Below are 20,844 nucleotides of genomic sequence, written 5' to 3'. Positions count from 1 at the left end.
GGTCCGCATGCGCAGAGGCGGGCGTCGAGGGGCGGAGGTGCGTGGGGCTTCTTAAGGTGGCGTGCGCCTGGGCGGTAACTCGCGCCTGCGCAGTGTGGGGGCTGGTGCGAGCGGCAGCGCTGGCCCCGAGTCACCTGAGGTAAGTGATGGTGCTGGGGCGGTGCGGGCCGTGTCCTGGGCCCGGGGGTGGCCGCCCTCCGCTCCTCCCGGGCCGTTCCGGCAGGCTGGCTGCGGCGAGGCCCGGTTCGTGGCTTCAGCCGGGCGGGGAGGCGGGGAGCCCCGAGCCGCGGGTGTCGGGAGGCCGCTGCCTTCACCCCGTCACCGGCTGCCGAGCTGTGCTGGAGCCTCTCCCGGGCGTACGGGACAACAAATGCTGTTGCTTGTGTAAGACTTTCAGCAAAATGGTTGCTTTTAAAACACAGTTCAACCAGCTCTCTGGAGCGCGGGGTGTCGCCGCACCGTCACCGCCGGTGCGTCCCAGCTGAGGAGGACTGGTCGCTTCTGTAACTTTAAAAACCGGGAGAATAATGTTGCTACTGACACAGCTCTTCTGTGCTTAAGAATCTCCTAAGCGCAGCCCCCTGTTTTTGGCTTTGTTTTGTTTTGTTTTTTTTTTTGTTAGAATTAAAGCATTATTTTTTCACTGTAAGGCATGTGTTTCTTGGACGCTTCCTGTGCTAAGTGAAATCTCGAGGACACTTTACTGTCTTCTCGGTTTAGTCTTGCTTTATCGCAGTAGTAGAAGTAGGCTTACAGCGAACGTGACTTCTTACATTGACTTACCTACTGAGGTCAGGTAGGTCGGCTCCGTTACATGGGCAGAGACCTGCTGGTGAGTAAAGTCTCACTTCAGGACTAGGTAATACTTCTGCTAATTTTTTCTGCTTTTTTTCCCGAAAAAAAAAAAAAAAACACTATTACTGCCTTCTAGTGCCACCAAGTGGACATCTTTACTTGCCAATAAAAGCTTTCTTAAAAATTATTTTCATTTCAACAGCTATGTTCAACTTTTATGGATGTCTATTGCTAAGTGCCACTTCTTCACATGCTGAAGTATTTTCTTTTGAATCAAATAAAATATTTCAAGCAAAACAGCATGATTTGTTTTAATTGCTTACCTAATGCCTTGTTGAGGAGTTCCGCCAGCAGCAGAACCTGACATTCCTCATTCTCTGTGAGGATAATGCATCCATGCGTCCTTTTCTAATAACTTGACCTGGTAAATATCAGCATGTTTAGTAGTAGTTGAAAACCCAGCGGTCTGCTTACTCTTTGATTCTTTCTCCTCCATCTATATGGACTATATATAAAGTTATGAGAGTAGAGCAGGATGGACAAGCTTGTTAACAGGATCAACATAGAAGAACATTTCTGATTTGAAATGGAGTTTTCTACACTTGCTGTATTAGACCACTCACCAAATCTTGTGCATGGTAGAGCCTTACCTCAAAATTCAGAAACTACTGTAATGGACCAACGTCAAAAGACAAGTCTAGATCATGTAATCTGTTTAGGTAAGGATTACTGTTTCCTGCACTAACCAGGCATGAAAAAGGATTCTCAGAACTCAAAATCATAAATGGGTAAAACTATAAATATACAGACCAGAGTTCTGCTGTGTACTGTTAGTCGGCTGTTTTGCCTGAGCAGTCGTACCTCATTCTTACTCGTAAAAAAAATCATCTTTGCATTCTGATGTGTTTAAACTACTCAAGCTCTGTTCTGCCAGATCTTACTTGTTACATCCATATCTTTGGGACAGAAACATTCTACATATAGTCTTACTCACTTTTTTTTTGATTGTGTTGTTTTCCTTCCACCTCTGTGACTGTAAGCCAGTGAACATGGGAAGCCCAGGCGCTATTAGGCCAGTTATATTATGTAAATTTGCTGCTTCTTCCAGCATGTTTCTGTCAGTAGTTTAGAGCCCTGTTTAAGGCAACCTCAGAAGAGCATTGCTGCGACCTCCCCAGCGTAGTTCAAGCGTGTGTCGACACGTGAATTGCAGGTACAGTTGCCAGCAACACACAAACCTGGCCATGAGTGGAGTGTCAGCAAAGGCTTCCCAGTCAGATGGCACAGGTCTGACTGCAAGACAGAAATATCCTCTTTCCTCTCCTCTTTTTAGATATCTTTAATATTTTTCAAGTGTTGGTAAGAGTACTGATTTATTTACTGGTTTTCAGATCCCTTTCAACAACAAAATAATAATCTTGACTATTTTAAGAAACCTAATTGCAATGAGAACTGAAATTCCACTCAGAATGGTAAATATTTCAAGGCAAATGCCTAGGAAACCCATTCAAATATCCTTGAAAATAAATCTGATTATCAAAATATTGCTCAAGCTGTGCAACTAAACTAGATCATCTTAAAACAAGGATTCTCATGGTAAACTCCATTCCCCACTTCTATTTCAGGTTTCATTCCAGAGAAACTGTGTCTTCGTTTCTGTATGAATGTTCCAAGTTTATTTCAGTTTACATTCTTTCTGAGAGAAGTACGAATACCGTCATGGAGACCATGGATTTTGAGGAAGCAGCAATTTTCTCTGCCCAGAGTGCCCTTCCTTCAGGCAGCAGGAAAGAACAACTCTTTCAATCTCCTTGGACTAACTGAGGCAGAATTAAAAGAACGGTTTGTAAGAGGTGATGGCCCAGGAGGTCAAGCCACAAATAAGACAAACAACTGTGTTGTCTTGAAGCATATTCCATCTGGGATTGTAGTGAAGGTAATTAGATTTTATTTCATTAAGTCACAAATTGCTTCATGTCCTCCAAGTCTCCTTTCATAGTAAAGCATAATCACAGTGCAGATGTCATGGAGGAAAAGTTTATATGTATTGTGAGGAATCTCAGCAAGAAGGAGTTTTGGCTATCAGTAGATAAATAAACTTGGGGTCAGAGCTGATCTTCCTGGCTTTGACATGCAGTATGATTTTGTAGTTTTCAATAAAATATATCTTCATTGTAGCTACATTTCTTTCAGTGGCAGCTGTGACATTCCTATCCCTCTTGTTAGTTACAATGTCTTCCTTAACAAGTTGATCATATTCACTTTGCATTCTTTTTAAGCATTGCTCTTAGCTACTTCTTGTGGATTAATACCTTGAAATTAATCTTTGCTTCCTTATCGCAAAGGGAAACACAGTTAAGTTAAACTCAGAAGAAGCTCTCCAAGGTAACATGGGAGCAATCTTGTTTGCTGGCAGAATTAGAGATTAACGTAAAACCCAGTCTGACAACTTAGAGTTGCAAATAATTATTAGGCAGCCTCTCCAAAATACACAAAAGTCCCAGCAGTTTTATGTTAGGGCGATGCTCTTGGCTTGGGGGAGAGGGGGTGGATTTTCTGTACTGTAGTGGGAATATGTAGACTGAAAGGGAAAGCAGAATAATAAACAGGTTAAAGTTCCAGTAAAAATGTCCTATTGTATTTCTTCAGTGTCATCAGACAAGATCAGTGGAGCAGAACCGAAAGATAGCCAGAGAAATCCTGCAGGAGAAAGTTGACCTTTTCTACAAAGGTGAAGATAGTGATGTTTTTAAAGAGAAGAAAGCATCAGAGAAGAAGAAGCAGGAGAAAAAAAGAAGAGCAAAGGAAAACCTAGAAAGGAAAAGGCATTTTAAAGAGATGCAACAATTAGATAAGAAATAAACATGTAAAATAACTGACTTGCCCTTCTAGCATAAGGGAAATGTTTGTCGTTATACCTAAACAGTTTTCAAACTAACAGATGATGTAGGGCTTCATAAGCACAACTGAAATACTGAGTAGTGACCTGCTATTACTGTAAAACCAAAGTCATAAAAGCAGTCATGTATTCCTACTTCTGTCTGACATCATCTCATTAATCACATTTAGCAATTGGTTTTTCTGCCAAGTTCAGAAGATGATAAACCAATCCTTGTTAAAAAGGAGCTATAAACTTTCCACCATTGTTAATGGAGACAAAAAAAAAATCAATAGACCTCCTTCTGCCCAGATGGTGCCTTATGGTGCTTCGTAGGAGTTCCAATACACATGGAGAACAGCCCTAGAAGGTTATAACTTTCCATCCTTCCTCAGCCAATGCCTCTACTGACAGAAATCGTTTATAAACAGTGACCAGGTTTAGACACTGGTTCTGATGGGGTACACAGATGTGACAGAAGAAACACCAGTCGCTGGTTGCCTCCTTCAGATCCATTGGCTGAACAAATGCTCTGTCCTGCTTAATTCTGAAGTTTAAACAGATGCTTTACATATCTCACCCGGAGTGGTGATGATCATTGCCTGGGAAAGCCCTCCTGCAAGTGAGGGCTGGTCAGTCATGTTCTTCCAGTTCAAAGGTAGAATGGGGTCATTACAGATAAAGAACAACACGTGTTGGAAGCTGCCTCGCAAGGCAACAGAATCCAGCTCATCTAAGCTGTGAAGTAATTAACTTTGCTTCTTAATACTGTATTTTCTTCAAGTATCCATAGCTCCATATGTATTTGATATCCCAGATATCCGATGTTCCTTAGGATATAGATTTGATTGTATGATAGTGAATTAGAGTCATTTATTATGTTTATGCTATGCTGCAGTTAACCTTGGGCATTTTGGTATCTTCACTCATTTTGACAGTTTCCCATTTTATGCAAATACGTGCAGGTGCTTTTCCTTTGTTACTGTTACTTTGGAGCCACTAGTTAACTGTATTCTCCTATTTTGATCCTGTTAAGAATTCTTTAATTGCTTAACCAGAACTTCTTTAATTTTTGGACAGCACCCTCACTGGCTGCCATCAAGTTCTCACCTTCAACAGTATTTTGAAAGCAATGGAGACTACTAGCAACTCTACCACCTTCTTACAGAGATCACTGGCATCTGGACTGCACCACAGATGGAAACTGCCCAGCAATCTACAGGCCCATCCCCTTGTCTGTTCCTGAACTTGAGCCTCCTACATGAAGGTTAAATCTTTAGCTGTTGCGAGTTCTTGTTGATGGAGTATGAATCTGATTAAAGTGACTGTACATAGCTTTAATACAAATTGTTAATGAAAATAAGCTTTATTACGTCAAGTAATAAATACATACAAAGATGCAAATAACAGCTTTAGTAATTTATCCAGAATTTTCTTTTTTTTGGCAAACTTTAAACTGAAATCTCCAGCCTTAATGTAGAAATTAGCTTTCCAGGACCTTGTTATTATTTAATAGGTTTCCCTATTTCCCATATAACTCATGCACTTTAAATGGACTTCAAAGCACTAACAGTCATGCAAATGTTTATGCAAAAGGAACAAAAAAGGAAAAATAAGAGGAGGGGAAGGTTATTTCTAAGCAGGGTCTATGCTGTATGACAATTTGTGACTTAGCAGACTACTAGGTACAGCATGCTATTCTGCGTTTATTAAAAAAAAATTCCTTAGAGCTTATGTCAAACTTTGAAGGATTGACAGTTTGGGGTTAAGTGAATACAGTCAAAGGAAAAAAAAAAAAAAAAACAAACCAGAATGCAACTGTGGCTGGATAAGAAGAGAACTGAAATATAGCCTGGGAGAGAAAGAGCATTCCTCTGCATGCAGTTCAGTTTTCATGTTTTAGAAACATTTTAGGGAGTTTTAATGTCTTTACAAAATGCAAACCCTCAGTAAGTTGAAAAATCCTTGTTTTCTCATTCTTAACTATACATTTTTGTAAGGGCAAAACGAGAAAGGTAAAACATTCAAAATAAAGGAATTTGAATGTTTCAAGAGTCAAAAGGAATAAGTGTTACTTTTTCTTCATTAAGAGATGGAAAATCTTGCAACTGAATTAGTGGGCTAAGATCTTGCATTTCGTTCCGTCTCAGCCAGGCATTCCCGAACTAATCCTCTAGCATGAATAATGCCTGCAAAAGAATTGGACGTATTTTAAATCATCTCATTCAGGTCACACTTACAATGACAGTTCAGAGAAACGTTTGCGTATTTCTGTCCTGAGTTGCCAAGGCTACCACAGCATGCCTCGGAAAAGGAAGAGATCCCTTGCTTCCCGAACATCAGCTGCTGCTAAACAAGTTTGCTTTCCCAACCTGGCATTATAAATTGAAAAGGGACTTAAACCAGGAATCAAAGCGTCATAAGATGTGTAGGTCTGCAGTGACAGGTATATCTTAATGTGCAGTGTCGGCCTATTTAAAATCAGAGACTTAACTAGAAAGAAAAAAAAAATCATCTTACCTACCTGGGAGTTATTTTGCTACAGTGGAGTGAAAAAAATACAAAGTTATTTGGGGAGTCACTTCAGCAAGCTCTAGAAGTCTTAATACCTTGGGAAAATTCTCCTCTGAGAGCATGCATCAAAATCCAAGCCTTCATAATACTGCTTAAACACAAGTTGTGTCTCTCATAAGAGTAAGAAGAAATTTTTATGGTGTGTGCAAAAAGTTACCTCCTAACACTGGCTCAGATCCCAGTGTAAATCATCACCACTTTACACGCTGCCATATCTACTCTCATCTGATAGACATAATGTGGAATTTTCCACGATGAGTCCTGTTGCCTTGAGTTCCAGCAATCTGGACCTTGATTCTTAATCCTGGAACTAAATCTAGATTCATGTTCACAGCGCTGCTGAAAGAACAAACCTGGAGATTCATTTTAAAATGAGAGACGAACAGATTTTTCTGCAACAAACAAGGTTATATTTTACTGACAGGACCAGATAGAAGGCCATTTCTCTGGTCAATCATGCTCCTTAACAAGGTGGAGAATGGACAATAAGGTAATAGATGAGGTTTAATCTCTATTTGTAGACAACTGATTCTGTTTCTAGAGGGCTGCTAGCCGAGATCACAGCAACTGCCTTTACATCCAAGGAGTACTGACTTGGGACTTGACGGGTGCAAGGCTTTGGAGAGGGTTAAATTGACACAGACAAGTAAAGCCACATCCCACAGCTGTAGGATGCAGAGGTGTGTACTCAAAGCAGTGCATTAGACCTGGATCTGGTGGCAGGACGCCCAGTTTCTGCAGCAGAACTACCCTGAATTATGTAGAACACTGGGAAATTGGCCAATTTTAGAGGTCAGTAGCCTCTGTGCTGAGGAGCAGGTGGAGCTGGGGACAGGGACTTTATTCAGGAATAACCTCCACGCTGCCATGGAGGCTGCAGTCACGTGGCTACCCTCAGTCACTTTTGCTCTCACACTTGCACATGCTCCTGCAGTCATTAGGCTCCCAAAATGGAAAGAGAGGTATGTTTGTGACCAAAAGATGGCAGCAAAAAGTATTTATTTAGGATTCTTTGCAACACTGGCAAATCACAGTGGCAGCATTGAATCTGAAACCTGCATTAGCCAACGAACTAAATACTCACTACAAGAAGCAGCAAAACAACTTTTCCTCACCAAACTGAACCATTCAGTTCAGAGAACATCTGCATCTCTCCCAGTCTCTCTCAAGTTGTCCCCATTAGCCTATTGCCATTCATGATCTATTAATACTGACTCAGGCAGCGCAATAAAGAGAGACTCCAGCAACATTGATTTTAGCTGGGCCAGATTCCACTTACCACTCATCAGCAGACTTTATTGCATCCTTTCCCAGAACAGCTACTAGTCATTTTATTGCACGTCATGGCAGATATATTACTCTCCCATAACGGTTGAGCCTTAAATAAAGCTTTGTAGTCTTGGGTAAATGTAAGGGGGATTTGCAAGGTGGTGAAGTTAAGTCTGTTACAGTAACATTCCCGCTCAGGGTTGAATGCATGAGCCAAACTTAGCACAAGGACCAAGGAAAGGGAGGAAAAGGTAACTACGTTATCCTGGTAGAGAACTGCCAGCACAACTGTGGTCGATGGCCTTTCAGGGTCATTTCAGGAGCTGGAGCGGTGGAATGTCCCACTGCTCCTTCAGAAATATCCCCCGCACGTCTCCTGCAGAGGACAATGTCAAGCTGATGTCAGCGGTGGGGCATGCGGGGGGTTTCTTTTACACTGCAGGGAAAGGGCATTTATTACCCCTTTTAGCTGACAAAGCAAAGCTAGAGAGACCTCATCAGCCAGGCCTAAAAGCTTCTATGCCCCTTACTAGTGGGCTCTTAATGACATTCACTTGACAACAGGTAATGGCACCTAAGCAGCCCAACGCTCCACAGAGAGGAGGAAGGTGCATGTTCAACATCTCAGTCTGAACAGCCTTCACTGACAACCTTTTTTTTTATTCCAGATCTTCTCTCCACCAGCCTTACTGTGAATTATCACAACGGAGTATTTCTTTAGGCAAAATGCACTTTAGTAAAGACCCTTGGGTCAAGTACATGGGGGATGTATATGAGAAAAAGTAAACAATGCTTGGTTGAATATTTCGGAGACTGGGGAGAAAAGGGAATTGAAGGGGCAAGTTAGCCACTAGGAACCTAGAAGAAGGTCAGACACCTTAAGGGTACTAAAATAAGGTTTGAATTATTAACTGAAACTCTCCTTTTGCACGAGAAACATTTGGTCACTGGTTTACCTATCAAATACAGCATGAATAGAATATCCCAAGGTTTCAGTTGCTTGTGAATACACCTAGTTTAATGACGAGCTCAAGACAGCTGTCTCCTTTCAAAGGAAACTGTTGTCATGAAGCTGTATACAAGCAGTCAATGCACAAAGTGTATGTGACACCATTTTTTTCTTTATATAAATTTAAACATTACCTCTTTTTAGCCGCTCCATCGCACTTTTACTCCCAGCATATGTAGGTCTAATCTCTTTTCCTAATTCTTCTATGATAGCTAGAAGTTCTGCATATTTGCTTTGTGGTACTTGACTGCTGCTGGTACCCTGTAGTTGAAAGTAGATTAATCTCAATTAAATACTGCTAAAACCAAAACAATTATAACAAACAGTAACTGGAAATTCATGGAGGACCAGAAATAGCCCTGGAAGCCACTTCGTAAAAAACTAAAATTTCAGGTTTATTACATAAACAGGATTTTCTTTTTGCAGTTGCTGCTCCCGTTGGACACAACACTACATGTCCTTCAAAAATCAGGATCAACTGGGAGGATGGAGCTGCAAGATTGGGACCTTAGGTGAAACAGAAGTTAAAACCGTCCTGCAAGAACAGCAAACTAAGAACTGCTTTTTAAACTCTCTTTCTGCTTTTATCAATGTTTAGGTGTGTATTTTGTGGAGAAGTTAGGTAGGAAGGGAGAGTAAGAAACAGCTATACACAAAACTGCCCAGATGATAAGGGAAATCCTATTAAGTCAAATACATTTCACAGAAAGTTTACCACCAGATTCTTGAAGCAGCCCACAGGACACAGACTTCATGAGACTAAATTTTAGAGTATAAATTTGCCAAAGAAAAACAGTACAGGAATATTAATTTTACAACAAATAATTTTAATATATGTTAGAGCCCTTTACTATCAGAACATAACTCAAGACATGTTTCACTGTGACTCAGAAGGGATGGGACTAACAGTTAATTAGTAACCAATCTCACTCAGCACTGCTTAGTCTAATTTGATCCCAAGACATGTGCGATGAATCAGTCTGCCATTTGGGTTTGATTTCAAATCTTGGTGGGAGGGAGGAACACCTCAGATTACAGGCCGCAATCCATGCTACTATGCAAAAGTCGGGTCAGTGATCTGATTAAAGAGAAACAAGCAGGAGAGCTGTACCTGCATCCCTTGTGTATAGCCTAGAGATGGGGGTCCATAGTCATTTATAAGTTGTCTATATTGCGCAGATGTTGCCATACTTGTGGAGGGAGAGTGAACACTCCCAGCTGGAAAGAGAAAAGAAAAAAATATCTGTTATTATCTAAAGATTAATTAATCTGTTATACTGGGACACATTTTAGATTGCTTTTTTCTAAAGCTGTGACTGCTCACCTTTGTCTAAGCCCACTAATGCCATTTCAGAGTCACACTATTTGCGAGGAAGAGAATGGTTAAATAAATGCTTCTCTAACATTTGCTGTACATTTGAAAATAGCACAGCCTGCAACATTATCAGTGCAAATTGTTTACCTAAAAGTGAAACAGAGTGTAATATGACAGGTTGTTCTGCCTAGACAAACTGTAAATATTAAGGAGCCCTATTTTTGCATATATACATTCCACATAGATGACTCTAATGTACTGTGCTATTTTTACTTTTTCAGTGCAAGTTATCTGAAAGTAATTTTGCAACTCAAAGTGTCATCACATGGTCAATGCATGTTACCCTCAGTACTATTTTCAGCCAATGCCCAAACTATTCCTAGCGAACAGTCAGTTAAGGTACATAAGATCTGCTGCTCATTGTATGACACAGGAGGTGAAGAGTGCTACCATTATTCCTCTGTGTGTGGTATCAAATGGTTTTAGCCAGTCAAATTGTGTTATGTAAGTAAACCAAAGGCAAAATAACATCACTTTGGGTAAAGGTTACCTTTTGTAAAGTTGTAAAAGATTATATTCAGATCTACAGGGTTTCGAGTCAACTAAGAGTTCAGAAACAGACTCCAATGTGATCATTGACAAGCTGCTCCAAAAACGAGCAATCAAAACACTTCTTCCCCCTCACCTTCAACGGTTAAGAATTTGGGTTTGAGAAACAACTTTCAGATTTTTCTTTGGGTGCTTAATTATGCTGCCCATTTCCCAACAGTGCTAGAGGACCTGCTGGTTACGGACTGCACACTCAGGACTAAGGGAGCATTGCACCATTCAACTTGTTCACTCTCGCAGCTGAAGTGCCCCTGCATCCACTGATGCTGCTGTCTTTGCCTGTGGGCACAGACACAGACTGCCTGCTGTCTGAAAAAATCTTCCCCCTTACAAACTCCTTTGCTGAAAATTCCCAACTGTCTTTCCTATGAGGAACAGATCTCATTTACCAGCCTTCATTTAAATCTAAATTAAACTGATGCTAAAGGTCACTGGGGCTCAGAACTATGTAAATCTCTAGCTTTGTTTTAACGTTGCAAGTGATTCCGTTCCTATTTTCCCCTCACTACAAAAAGAAAGAGCCAGCAGTTACACTGTAAAAAGCACTGCTGCACATAGTGGAACAGACTCTTGTCCTCAGTTGGGAAGTCTCTTCCCACTTCAGAATTAATCACAGGATATCACTGTGGCGTTGTCATTACAAGAAAGGGTGTTCTAATTTTTATTAGTTAACCGGGTGTGAAATCCTAAAAAAGGCAAATTGGGCTGGTCACTAGGTCACCCTAAAAAACCAAGGTTTCTCTTTGTCTTTAACTAAGCTGCTAAATTTTATGGCATTACAATCTGCATTTCCATCGCTAAGGTTTCACATGGAGCTAATTGTCACATTCTGCTAAAGCATAGTGAAATCCCCCAAAATTAAACAACACACACATAGAGTACGGCGTTGTGAAGGAACACCACAGTTGTCAGCTATTCTCTGAATTAGTTCTTCACATTATCAGCTCAAAATACATGCACAATTGTAAAATTTCTGTATGTACAACTCAGTCAACATTTCAAGTCCAGATGACTGAATTTCAACAGTTATCAAACATGACACAACAGCAAACCGCGTCTTTCCTCCAAGGACTTCAAAATGCTTCAAAAACATTAATGAGCCCCTTGTGCTGCAAGGTAGGAAGGTTTAATTACCTCAATTAAGCAGAGAAAGACTTAAGTGCTTTTTCCTCATGTACAATAAAACAAAAAGACCCGTCATGCAAAGACTTGTTCCTGAACTGTTATTGCAAGCAGTCACATACAAGACCTGGGAGCTCCAAATTGGCTCAGAATTAAGGCAAGGACTCCCATGACCAGGCTCAGGAATCCTTAGCTGCAGCCCATGCAAAACAAAAAACAATTTATCACCACCATATCAGTTAATGATAATACAGTGCGATAATTTAGTGATTGTTTCAGATTATGTTGATTTAAGCAATGACACATGCTTGGTCTGTAGGAACTAACACAGCAGCATATGTCTAGATAAGGAAGAAAACCGTTACTAGAAATGTGCTGTGCAAAATCAAAGTAGTGAATCCAGAGGCCAACCAAGAAAGTTTCACAGATGTGAAAGCCAGCAACATACAGCGTTGCACCGGACAGTAGTTGGTCTCAGCATGGGAGCGGGAATCCAGCAGTGATTCAAGTCAACACTGAATGACAAAAACAAACAAGAACTTTCAGCAGGCAACTATGAGTAAGAACCTGCCGCCGAGTTGGAGCATCGCTCCTGATTTGAATTAGCAGTCAGATCACTGGAGTTGCGTCGCTTCAGCAGCCAGGAGTGCTGTATTGTCTACTGTACCCACGACATATGCAGAGCTGTGCTGCAGACACTAGAGGCCATTGCTGAGTACGGCATGCCCTGCCAAATGACAGATCGTGGTAACCATGGTGAGTTTACCCGTTTCTTTGCAGTCTGCATCAAAAATGTAATAAGACATAATGCCATGCGCCGACCACTTTATCAGCAGCAGCAGGCCCAGAGAACAAAGAAAAGGATTTGACTTGGCCATGGTACCAGCCTCCATACACCCATGTCAGAAGTTGTGCCAGTCAAACTCAGCTGAAGGGGAAAAAAAATTAAAAATCCTTGATTTCACCTCAATTTAAGATGATGCAATCATGAAAGTGAAATTAATTGTGGGGGTATTAGTATCTCACAGGGTAACAGACCTTGAGCTTTTTGACCTATCACTTTATATGTTAATCTCAAGGAGAAGCCCTGGGTCTTGGAGGACTATTACTCAATTAACCCAAAATACATCTGCATGTCTCTACATCCTATCTCAGATTTTAAAAAATTATTATTTTTTTTTAAATCAACAGCTATTGCTATTACTGTTAGCATGAAAAATTAGGCCAGCAAGTCTCACAGTCAATACCCAGTCAAAAATCAGTGTGACGATTAGGTATTCACTAGAGAGAAAAAAAGCAGGGGGGATCTAAATTGAGGCTTACTCTCTCACGTTAAAGTGACAATGGAGACAAGACAGTTAAGAATTGACAGAATCGAAAAGGGAGTGTGCTTGCTACTGAATTTAAGTGACACCCTGTATCACATTCCAAATTGTCTTCGTGCTTACTGCTGTTTAAAACCTAAATTAATATACACACTTTCCTCCCTCCACTTTCCTAATTAAATGTACACAAAACCTTTTATATACCCATTTATTGTTGTGCCAACAATGTCTTTTATTTCTGTATTCAAACAGAAGACTGCCAGAAGCATTTTTTCCCCACAAAAATAGTGATTTTCTTGTTAATCAATATTCATCTTTTTTAATTGAGGAGGGGTGTCCAACAATACAGCAAACAGAAATGAGATTTTTGTGTCAAAATCTCTTCCTTCCAGTAGTCTCTCTGAGCCCAAATTAACACCACGGGAGACAAAGGATCTAGAATCAATCTTTGTTTGCCTAAACTCCCACTTACCAGGAATCTTCCCATTAATTTCTAATAGGTTTGTAAGGATCCCTTCAGCTCCTCTACTACTGTCTCCAAGCCTGAGCAGCGATATCAATTTTCCGGTCTAAGTTTTAATTCTTAATTCTGTTGCTGCTGCTTGATGGAAAAATAACTGGCAGGGCACTGTCAGGGTACTGTGCACCCTGCAAGGAAGCTGCAGGAGCAGGAGTGCTGGGGTACCCTCACCTGCTCCGCCCCCAGCAGATGCCATGGCATCTACAAGGCTCAACTGCCACCTTGTTTTACTTCCACAAACAGCAAAGTAAAATCAGGAATAGTTACTCAACTCACTGAGCTACTCATGTAGAACTGACTTAGACAAGCCAAGAGCCAACCCCATTGGATATACGTTTCCCTACTGCTCTGTACTTCATAAGGTCCTGTAAAACTGCATAGGTAAACTCCTGCCATTTTATACACTCTTTGTACACATGAACATGACAGCATATAAGAACAGATACCTGTAGCCTGGAGTTTATCCAAGGTACATGGGATAGTCTGTGGAATCTCACTGCTTCTACCTCTATTTCACAGTCTCTTCAAGCTGAGGCTGTTTGCAACATAAAGGCTGTTGCCATTTAGGTGGCTAGTGGTCATCACTTCTTTATATAGAGCCCGGTGCTGGAGGTTACTGCCTCTGCCACACAACTGGAGAACATTCCTCATCTGCTTCAGATGATGGCAGTTTGATTCCTGACAGCATGTGTTATGAGACAAACAGGCTGGAATATTTTAACTGAGAGGATTTAAGTTCTGTCCTAAACCAGCCAACTTTGCAACAAAACACATGAGAAATGTTCATGTAGGCTGCTCTGCCAACGTACATTGCGAGGCATTTTTAAGCACAAGGCGAGTGGTAACATCTTCAACCAGCACAGCCATTTCTGAAGCAAGTATTTGAAGGCAGCCTGAATCACAGTTGTACTGTTTTAGCTGACTACAAGAATATTTGATTCCTTAGCCCTTTACACGCTTTGGCTTAAGTTCAACAAGAACTCCTTGCCATCCATGGGACACCACATGCATGTCTACACAAGTAGATCTGCTGCACAGCCAAGCCACACACTGAACTCTACAGGAGTTGCCAACCCAGAGCGAAAACAGACAGCCCCCATTTCCCCCAACCTTCCGATATTTTTCTTAATTTAAAATAATGAACCCCGTTCTCATTTGCACAAAACATTCTTTATAGCAGTGCCTGTGAAAGTTATATTTTCACCCACTATTTCCCCCTTAACCAGCCCTTTTGGTAGAAACAGACCTTTCTTTGAATAAAACTATTTCCTTTTAAAAAAAATCCAGTGCGCACACGCATAAATATGTTCTCAAGAACTAGGACATTCTTTATCATAACAGCCAGAGGCCTTGCTCTTTTGATCTGTCACACTCTGGGCCTTTCCTCCAGTACTCTCTTTCTATTTAATCTTTCCATGTGGATAACGGTCATGTTTTATGTCTCCTCTTCCTACCCCCCTGCCTTTTTTTTTTTTTTAATCAGAAAAACAAAAGACAGACACTTGGACTCCCCACCATTTCATTTTCTAGCTCGAGACACAGGTTATTTCTACACTAGCAAGTTATTTAGCACAACAGGAAAGGATCAAAAGATGAAAGCATTTGTTACACATATACCACATGTAGTTGGGGTGAGTAGGTACGACTGGAGACTAGGTTTTAGTCTGGTGCCCCAGACTAAGTGTCTGTGTCACGGGTAAGGTTCAAAGCTGTCAAATATTTGGTTTGGACCCTTGTGTTTCCACTAAGGGATGGAGCATAAGTGGTGCACAACTGAAGCAGAGCTACTGGTTGATTTTTATCCAAAAGGAATCAAGTTAGCATGAACGAAAACCACTCTGCAACTCAACCAACATGAGATGGGTGGGGACAATGAGGAGATTTGCTGATTGTGAAAACCATACCATTGCTCTGAAGCTAAAGACTCAGGTAGACAAAGCCAAAAATGCCAGTTTTGTGAACATCCAAACAAGTCCACTTGAAAATTGCTAATTCTGAAACATGCTTAGCGTGCTTCTCTTCAGGTCATTTTTAACTTCCCATGGTCTTCAAGAGATCAGGGAACCAGTAAATTTCAGTTTGAATCAGAGAAGGGAGTATGTTTCCTAGAAATTATCCCCTCTGCTAAGGCATGAACACTTTGCTCTCTGCTCTGCCTACAAAGAGTATTCTTTCCATTACTCCCACTCCCAAAACAACCTCTCAATATGGACCACAATATCAAACATAAGCTGTCTCTGTAAAGGGCAACAAGCAAGCCATTTGTTTATGTAAGTCTGCACTGCAGTCTTAATAATATAAGGAATGGCCTAGTGTGCTCAGTATCATTTCTCAGTTCTGAATGAAATTGGTCTCTCCAGTTGCAAACTACAGCCCCAGTTAGGGAAACTTCTGGTCGCTGTGAGGTGCAGCAGGTGCACTGACAGCTTTGTTGGTCCTCAGCTACAGCAGTACCTGTTGTACAGGCTACCACTTGCTCACGTGGAGCCAAGAGACAGCTCCTTCCCTTGTTACAGTCTGCTGGAATTTGTTTTTCCAGATCCTACATACAATAGTTTTTAAGCTTTATTACAGGAACAAGAGCTTTGTCTTGAAACTTGACATTTCTGTAAGAATTAGAATAAAACCAAAGGAAAATCTCAAGCTGTTTCTGCTGGCTTCTGTTTCTTAAAACTACTTCTCTCTGACCTGTGCAAACTCTGAGCAAAATAGGAATGCTGGTGAATATCCACAGGGCCAGAAAACACACGGATACAAGGGCAAAGATAAACTACAGACCAGTTCACATCTGGTGTAAATCTCTCTGGTCCCACTGAAGTCAACAGAGATGCTCTACTTCACCTCAGCTCAGCAGCTCGCCCTCTTACAGAGAAATAGTTACACAATACGAAACACAAGACAGATGAGGAGAAAACAGTATTTCACAGGATTCAGTACGATAAGCAAAAGAATACAAACAAATCAAAACATGGCTGTTAGAAAGGGTAGCAGAGGTGAGGCTGGGAAAGGAGAGCCACAGCATGGCAGACCCTAACAGAGTGCCTTTTTAACAGGCAGAGAAGCTGCTTGTGCAGGAGATTAAATAGGTCTCCCCAAGCACAAATGGTTTGGAACCGACAGCCTGGGGTGCCACACGCAGGGGCCCAATTCCCATGGCACAGACCCTCCAGCAAGGTGACTGATAATTTGCTGCAAGCCTGGTTGCAGACACCCTGGGTCAAGTGTCACCACTGACCTGGGCAATGGGGAAGAAGAATAGGCACCAAATTCTGCTGTGACAACACGTTCTCCTTCCCTCAGTCTGGTGTAAGGCAGAGGAGTCACCACCCGGATGCTTCCAGCATCCTGAGTCACTTGCGGAGCAGCTGCGTTTTCCTCACCCGCTGTCATCCCCAGATCTGCTGACAACCCACAGAGCCTTCCTCCCCATATTCCCCCTCCCTCCCCCAAACCAGCTCCTCTCCCCGCAGGACTTCAGCCCAGGTTTCTGAGTCCCCAACACGCTCCCATACAAGAACAGAGCACAGTCACCCATCAACCACAACTGCTTCATCTCACCCTTACTGAGCGCCATTTAAACATGGTTTTGCAGAGTGGCCACTCTCAGTCTAAACTTGAAAGGAGTTAGCTCTGCAGCAAGGACGCAGCTCCAGGAGCTGAGTCGACACTGCCTTTCCAAATACTCCTGCACCAGAAACCCTGCACTGCAGGGAAGCAGCATTACCTCCCAGAGGAAAATCCCCGTGAGATCCACAGCTGCCCAGAGCCCTCCGTCGGCCGAGACCAAAATATTCAGCATTCATACAGAAAGGCTTCTGCAGGGCTGATTTCAGGCCAAAAGGGACAGATTTCCTGTTTTCCTCTCCTCTGCAGGACGGGGCGGGGGGGGCGGGGGGGGTCCTTCACCCCAGGTTTGGAAGCAAACCTAGGATTCCTACTCCTGGATGGGGGGCATTTCATTTAAGCACAATAGAGAAGCAACCTCCTTCAACTCAGAATCAAGCTCCAGAAAGGAGGGGGCCATTTGCAGTCATATCACTCTGAATGCGATATGTGCAACTGCAAGGACTGCTTTGTCTAACTCCCTTGGCCTTAGGCCACGGTGCTGGCAATACCACTAGCTAGAGGAAGAGCTGGTGCGTGAGGATAATGGCAGAGGACAGGGAGGGAAGAGAGAGCCCATTTTGGATTCAGAGGAGGACGTTCTTTCATTGAAAAGATTCTGGGGGTGTTGAGGATGATCCGAACTCAGAAGACAGTACAACTTAGACAGGAATAGTTTCAGCATGACAGCAAACTGCTGCTAACTTGCCATTACGAGGAAAAAGGGGGGGGGGGGGGGGGGAGATAAAACTGCATGAAAGAATCTAAAACCCTGATCGCAGCCGAAGCATTAGAAAGCAGAGACGGCAGCAAGAGGACCGGAGACAGAAACTTCACCACTCAGCTCGCATTGTGAGCAGCATGTCTGACCCGGGATTTTGCAGTCCTCGCTGGCAGAGCAGCCAGACTCCGATCCCCCCCCCATAGCATGACCTAATCCCCACCCCTCACCCACCATGGCAAAATACCACCTTTGTTTTCCCTGCAATTTTACGGCTGTTCCAGAGAGCAAGGCACAGGTTCTCGTGGGAGCCGACAGGAGAACGGTTTCCCTTGCTGGGCTTTGTTTTGTTTCTTTTTTTTTTTTTCCTCCGGTGACACTTCTGCTTTTTGTCAAAAAATCCTTAGCACATCCCCTGCTTCCTGACCCCTTGGCAGAGCAGCGCTCCGGCCCACAGCGCTCCCCACAAACAAACCAGGCACACCGAGCCCCGACACGCTCACAGCCCCCTTGAGCTCAGCTCCAGGCAGGATCGGAGTGTCTGAGGCACAGAGGACCTCGGCTCATCCACTGGCTGGTGACGACTCCTTGCAGTAAAATAAGATTGCCGCTCTCCTGGCAGCTACAACAGAGGCGCATCTTGTTGATCCCTTTTCCTTCATCGATCTCCCAGGATTACAACCACAAACAGCGCTGTAAAAAAAATCACCCAGGCAGATTTCCCTCCCTCCTAAACCCAACTGCAAAACTTTCACTTCTCAATAAAAAAAAAAAAAAAAAAAGAAGAAAAAGAAAGGAATTCAGCCTGATTTCTGGCTGCGGATGGTCTGATGCCAACTCTGCGGGCTGGGGCTGCAGGGAAGGGGAGCAGGAATATTATTTTATTAAGTCAGAACCAACTTCTTCATTTTGGTTCTGTTTAATACCAGCCGACGCGCAGAGATTAGCGAGATCCCCTCCAAATATCCCACAGCGATGCAATTGCTGCTGCGGCTTTGTTCAGACTGCACCGATCTACACACACTGCCCGCCACGGAGACCCACTTTCACAGCGAACACCTCAGCACAAAAAAAAAAAACCAAAAAACACAATCGCCTTTGGAGTGTAGAACTTAAGGAACAAAAAAAAAAGGGGGGGGATGTTAACAAAAATAAAAAGTTAATGCCACCAAGGAAAGTTTTTAGAGACGAAAGTTGGAAAGATTCCTGTACAGATCCAAGGAAGAGGCGTAATTTTTAAAAGGGGCTTTTGTAAGAAATAAAGAGCAACTGCTGCCCCCCCCCTTGCCAAAAGACCTCCAGCGAACGGTGACGGCTCCTCCGCCCGCGCTGCCCCGCGGAGCCCGCAGCCTCCGAGGGGGGAGAGGTGCCCGGGGGGTCCCCTGAGGCGCTGGCCGTCCCCCCACCCTGCCCCCGGGCGGCGGAGGGTGCGGGGCCGGGGTCCCGGGGCGGCCCCTCCGCCTGAGGAGAGCGGCCGGGCGGCCGCGCGTCTGAGGCGCGGCGCGGTGCGGTGCGATGCGAGCGGCACTTGCGGCGTCCCGCCAGCAGCGGTCCTCGCTGAGGCGCCGGCGGAATATTCCTGATCCAGATCAATCAGCCGCCCCGGGGAGCCGAGCATGGAGGAAACCCGGCGGCCGGAGCCCCCGAGCGGCGGCGGCGGTGGCGGCGCGGGGCCGGCCCGGCGGGCGCGGCGCTCCCGTGGAGGGGCAGCGCGGTGCGGGCGAAGGGGCGCCGGCCGGCGGGCGGGACGCTGGTAATGGCGGCGCGGAGCCGTTGCCCCGCCATACCGGACTGGGCAAAAACTCGAGTCCGGGGCTTCTCCCCCCCCCCCGCCGCCTTCCCCAGGTGCCGGTGCAGCACCGCGGCGCCCCGCCGCACGCCTCCCAAACTTGCCACCCAGTTGCCGCCGCCGACTTACCCGGGTTGAGGGGAGTCCCGGGGATGTGGGCGTTCAAGTTGGGCTTGTAAGACATTCCCAGAGACATGGCCAGCGGGAGGAGGAGAAGCGTCCTGAAATTCAGTGAAGCGTCTCCGTGTCTCCCAGACACTTTGGGTTGTTTACAGCAGTAGCAGCACCGGCAAATATGGCCGTCAGTTATATTGACACCCACAATGCAATATATCATCCATACATCATGAGGAGACGCGGATCCAAAAACTTTGGGGGAGACGAGGCAGCCACCCGCTGCGGCGGCCCGGCGCCCCGCGCACCTCGGGGCGGAGGGGGCGCGGAGGGGGCGCGGCGGCAGGGGGTGCCGCGGCCATCCCCTCACAGACAATGGAGCTCCCCTCAGGGACGCCGCCGTGAGAGGAGCCGGGCGGGGAGGGGAGGGAGGGCGGGCGGGCGGGCGGCGGGGAGCCCGGCGACGGCGAGAAGGGGGGGGGGGGGGGGAGAGGAGAAGAGGGGGCGTTTTAATTAACTTCGGAAAGTTTTGGCACAACTTCTTATTTAAATCGGCTCTGCCTGCGCCGGGCGGCACGGGGGGCGCTGCCAGCGGCCCCTGTCAGGAGAGAAAGGCTGAGGCGTCCCTCAGGGTGGCCCGACTATCGCTGCCTTCCCGCCTCCCCCCCCCCCCGCCTCACCTCACCTCAGGCGCCCACCTCTGATTTATTCCCCGTCTCCCCCCGCTAATTTCCATGAAAAATACCTGTTGATAATTTTAGAATAAAATTTATTTTTTTTTTCCCCTGGACGCCGCCAAGGAAAAATCTGCCTTTCCTTTTTTTTTTTTTTTTCTTCTAAACCACTATTTCTCTCTACTTGAAGGTTGAAGGTTAATGTAGATTGCAGCTTCTGAGGGATTAAAAAATAAATACGAATTTAGCTGATACTTGACTCATTGTCTGCTTGCAAGCGGCAGTAAAACTTACCCAGCAAAAAAAAAAAAATTATAAATTTGCACATTAAATCATGAAGCTTTCCAGCCTGTGTCTGCCACTCTAGAACTCATCCTTTTCACTGTGAGATACTCAGGTTCACTCCTTCTGTCAATTAATCTCAAACACACCTCTATAATCATTCAATTACTCCAGATTTATACCCATATAACTGCTCTGGACATGGAGAACCTCTCCTTTGGTACGCAGCTCAGCCTGAGACTCAC

General features: G+C 44.2%; 2 protein-coding genes across 3 annotated transcripts; one reads left to right on the top strand and one right to left on the bottom strand.

Moving 5' to 3' along the window:
- Positions 1–49: 49 nt before the first annotated feature.
- MTRFR (mitochondrial translation release factor in rescue) lies at positions 50–5,752 on the top strand. Of its 2 annotated transcripts, none has more exons than XR_014269758.1 (4): positions 50–139; positions 2,421–2,731; positions 3,445–4,418; positions 4,754–5,751. XR_014269758.1 is itself a non-coding variant. In XM_082491602.1 (4 exons), the coding sequence occupies exons 2-3, from the start codon at positions 2,456–2,458 to the stop codon at positions 3,655–3,657; spliced, it is 489 nt and encodes a 162-aa protein (XP_082347728.1). In that variant the 5' UTR covers positions 50–139; positions 2,421–2,455; the 3' UTR covers positions 3,658–3,661; positions 4,754–5,752. The 2 variants fall into 2 exon arrangements, 1 of the variants encoding a protein (XP_082347728.1); XM_082491602.1 differs by having other exon boundaries at positions 3,445–3,661; positions 4,754–5,752.
- On the bottom strand, positions 5,021–19,999 carry CDK2AP1 (cyclin dependent kinase 2 associated protein 1). The gene is made up of 4 exons (XM_082491601.1): positions 19,659–19,999; positions 9,637–9,743; positions 8,660–8,786; positions 5,021–5,862 (listed from the first exon to the last, which is right to left on the bottom strand). Exons 1-4 carry the CDS (start codon positions 19,864–19,866, stop codon positions 5,795–5,797), a joined length of 510 nt encoding a protein of 169 aa, XP_082347727.1. The 5' UTR covers positions 19,867–19,999; the 3' UTR covers positions 5,021–5,794.
- Positions 20,000–20,844: the final 845 nt, after the last annotated feature.

This window comes from Vanellus vanellus, assembly GCF_965231255.1.
Source record: "Vanellus vanellus genome assembly, chromosome: 16".
In the NCBI taxonomy this organism is placed as follows: domain Eukaryota; kingdom Metazoa; phylum Chordata; class Aves; order Charadriiformes; family Charadriidae; genus Vanellus; species Vanellus vanellus.
The sequence above is the reverse complement of the archived record's forward strand: the minus strand, read 5'-3'. Positions and strand labels throughout refer to the sequence as shown.

Excerpts from the sequence above, each read along its gene's own strand:
- MTRFR (XM_082491602.1), top strand. The coding sequence starts at position 2,456 with ATGAATGTTCCAAGTTTATTTCAGTTTACATTCTTTCTGAGAGAAGTA. Across the intron at positions 2,732-3,444 it reads CATCTGGGATTGTAGTGAAG|TGTCATCAGACAAGATCAGT; the intron begins GTAATTAGATTT and ends GTATTTCTTCAG.
- CDK2AP1 (XM_082491601.1), bottom strand. The coding sequence starts at position 19,866 with ATGATATATTGCATTGTGGGTGTCAATATAACTGACGGCCATATTTGC. Across the intron at positions 9,744-19,658 it reads CGGGACTCCCCTCAACCCGG|CTGGGAGTGTTCACTCTCCC; the intron begins GTAAGTCGGCGG and ends TTCTCTTTCCAG. Across the intron at positions 5,863-8,659 it reads GATGGAGCGGCTAAAAAGAG|GCATTATTCATGCTAGAGGA; the intron begins GTAATGTTTAAA and ends ATTCTTTTGCAG.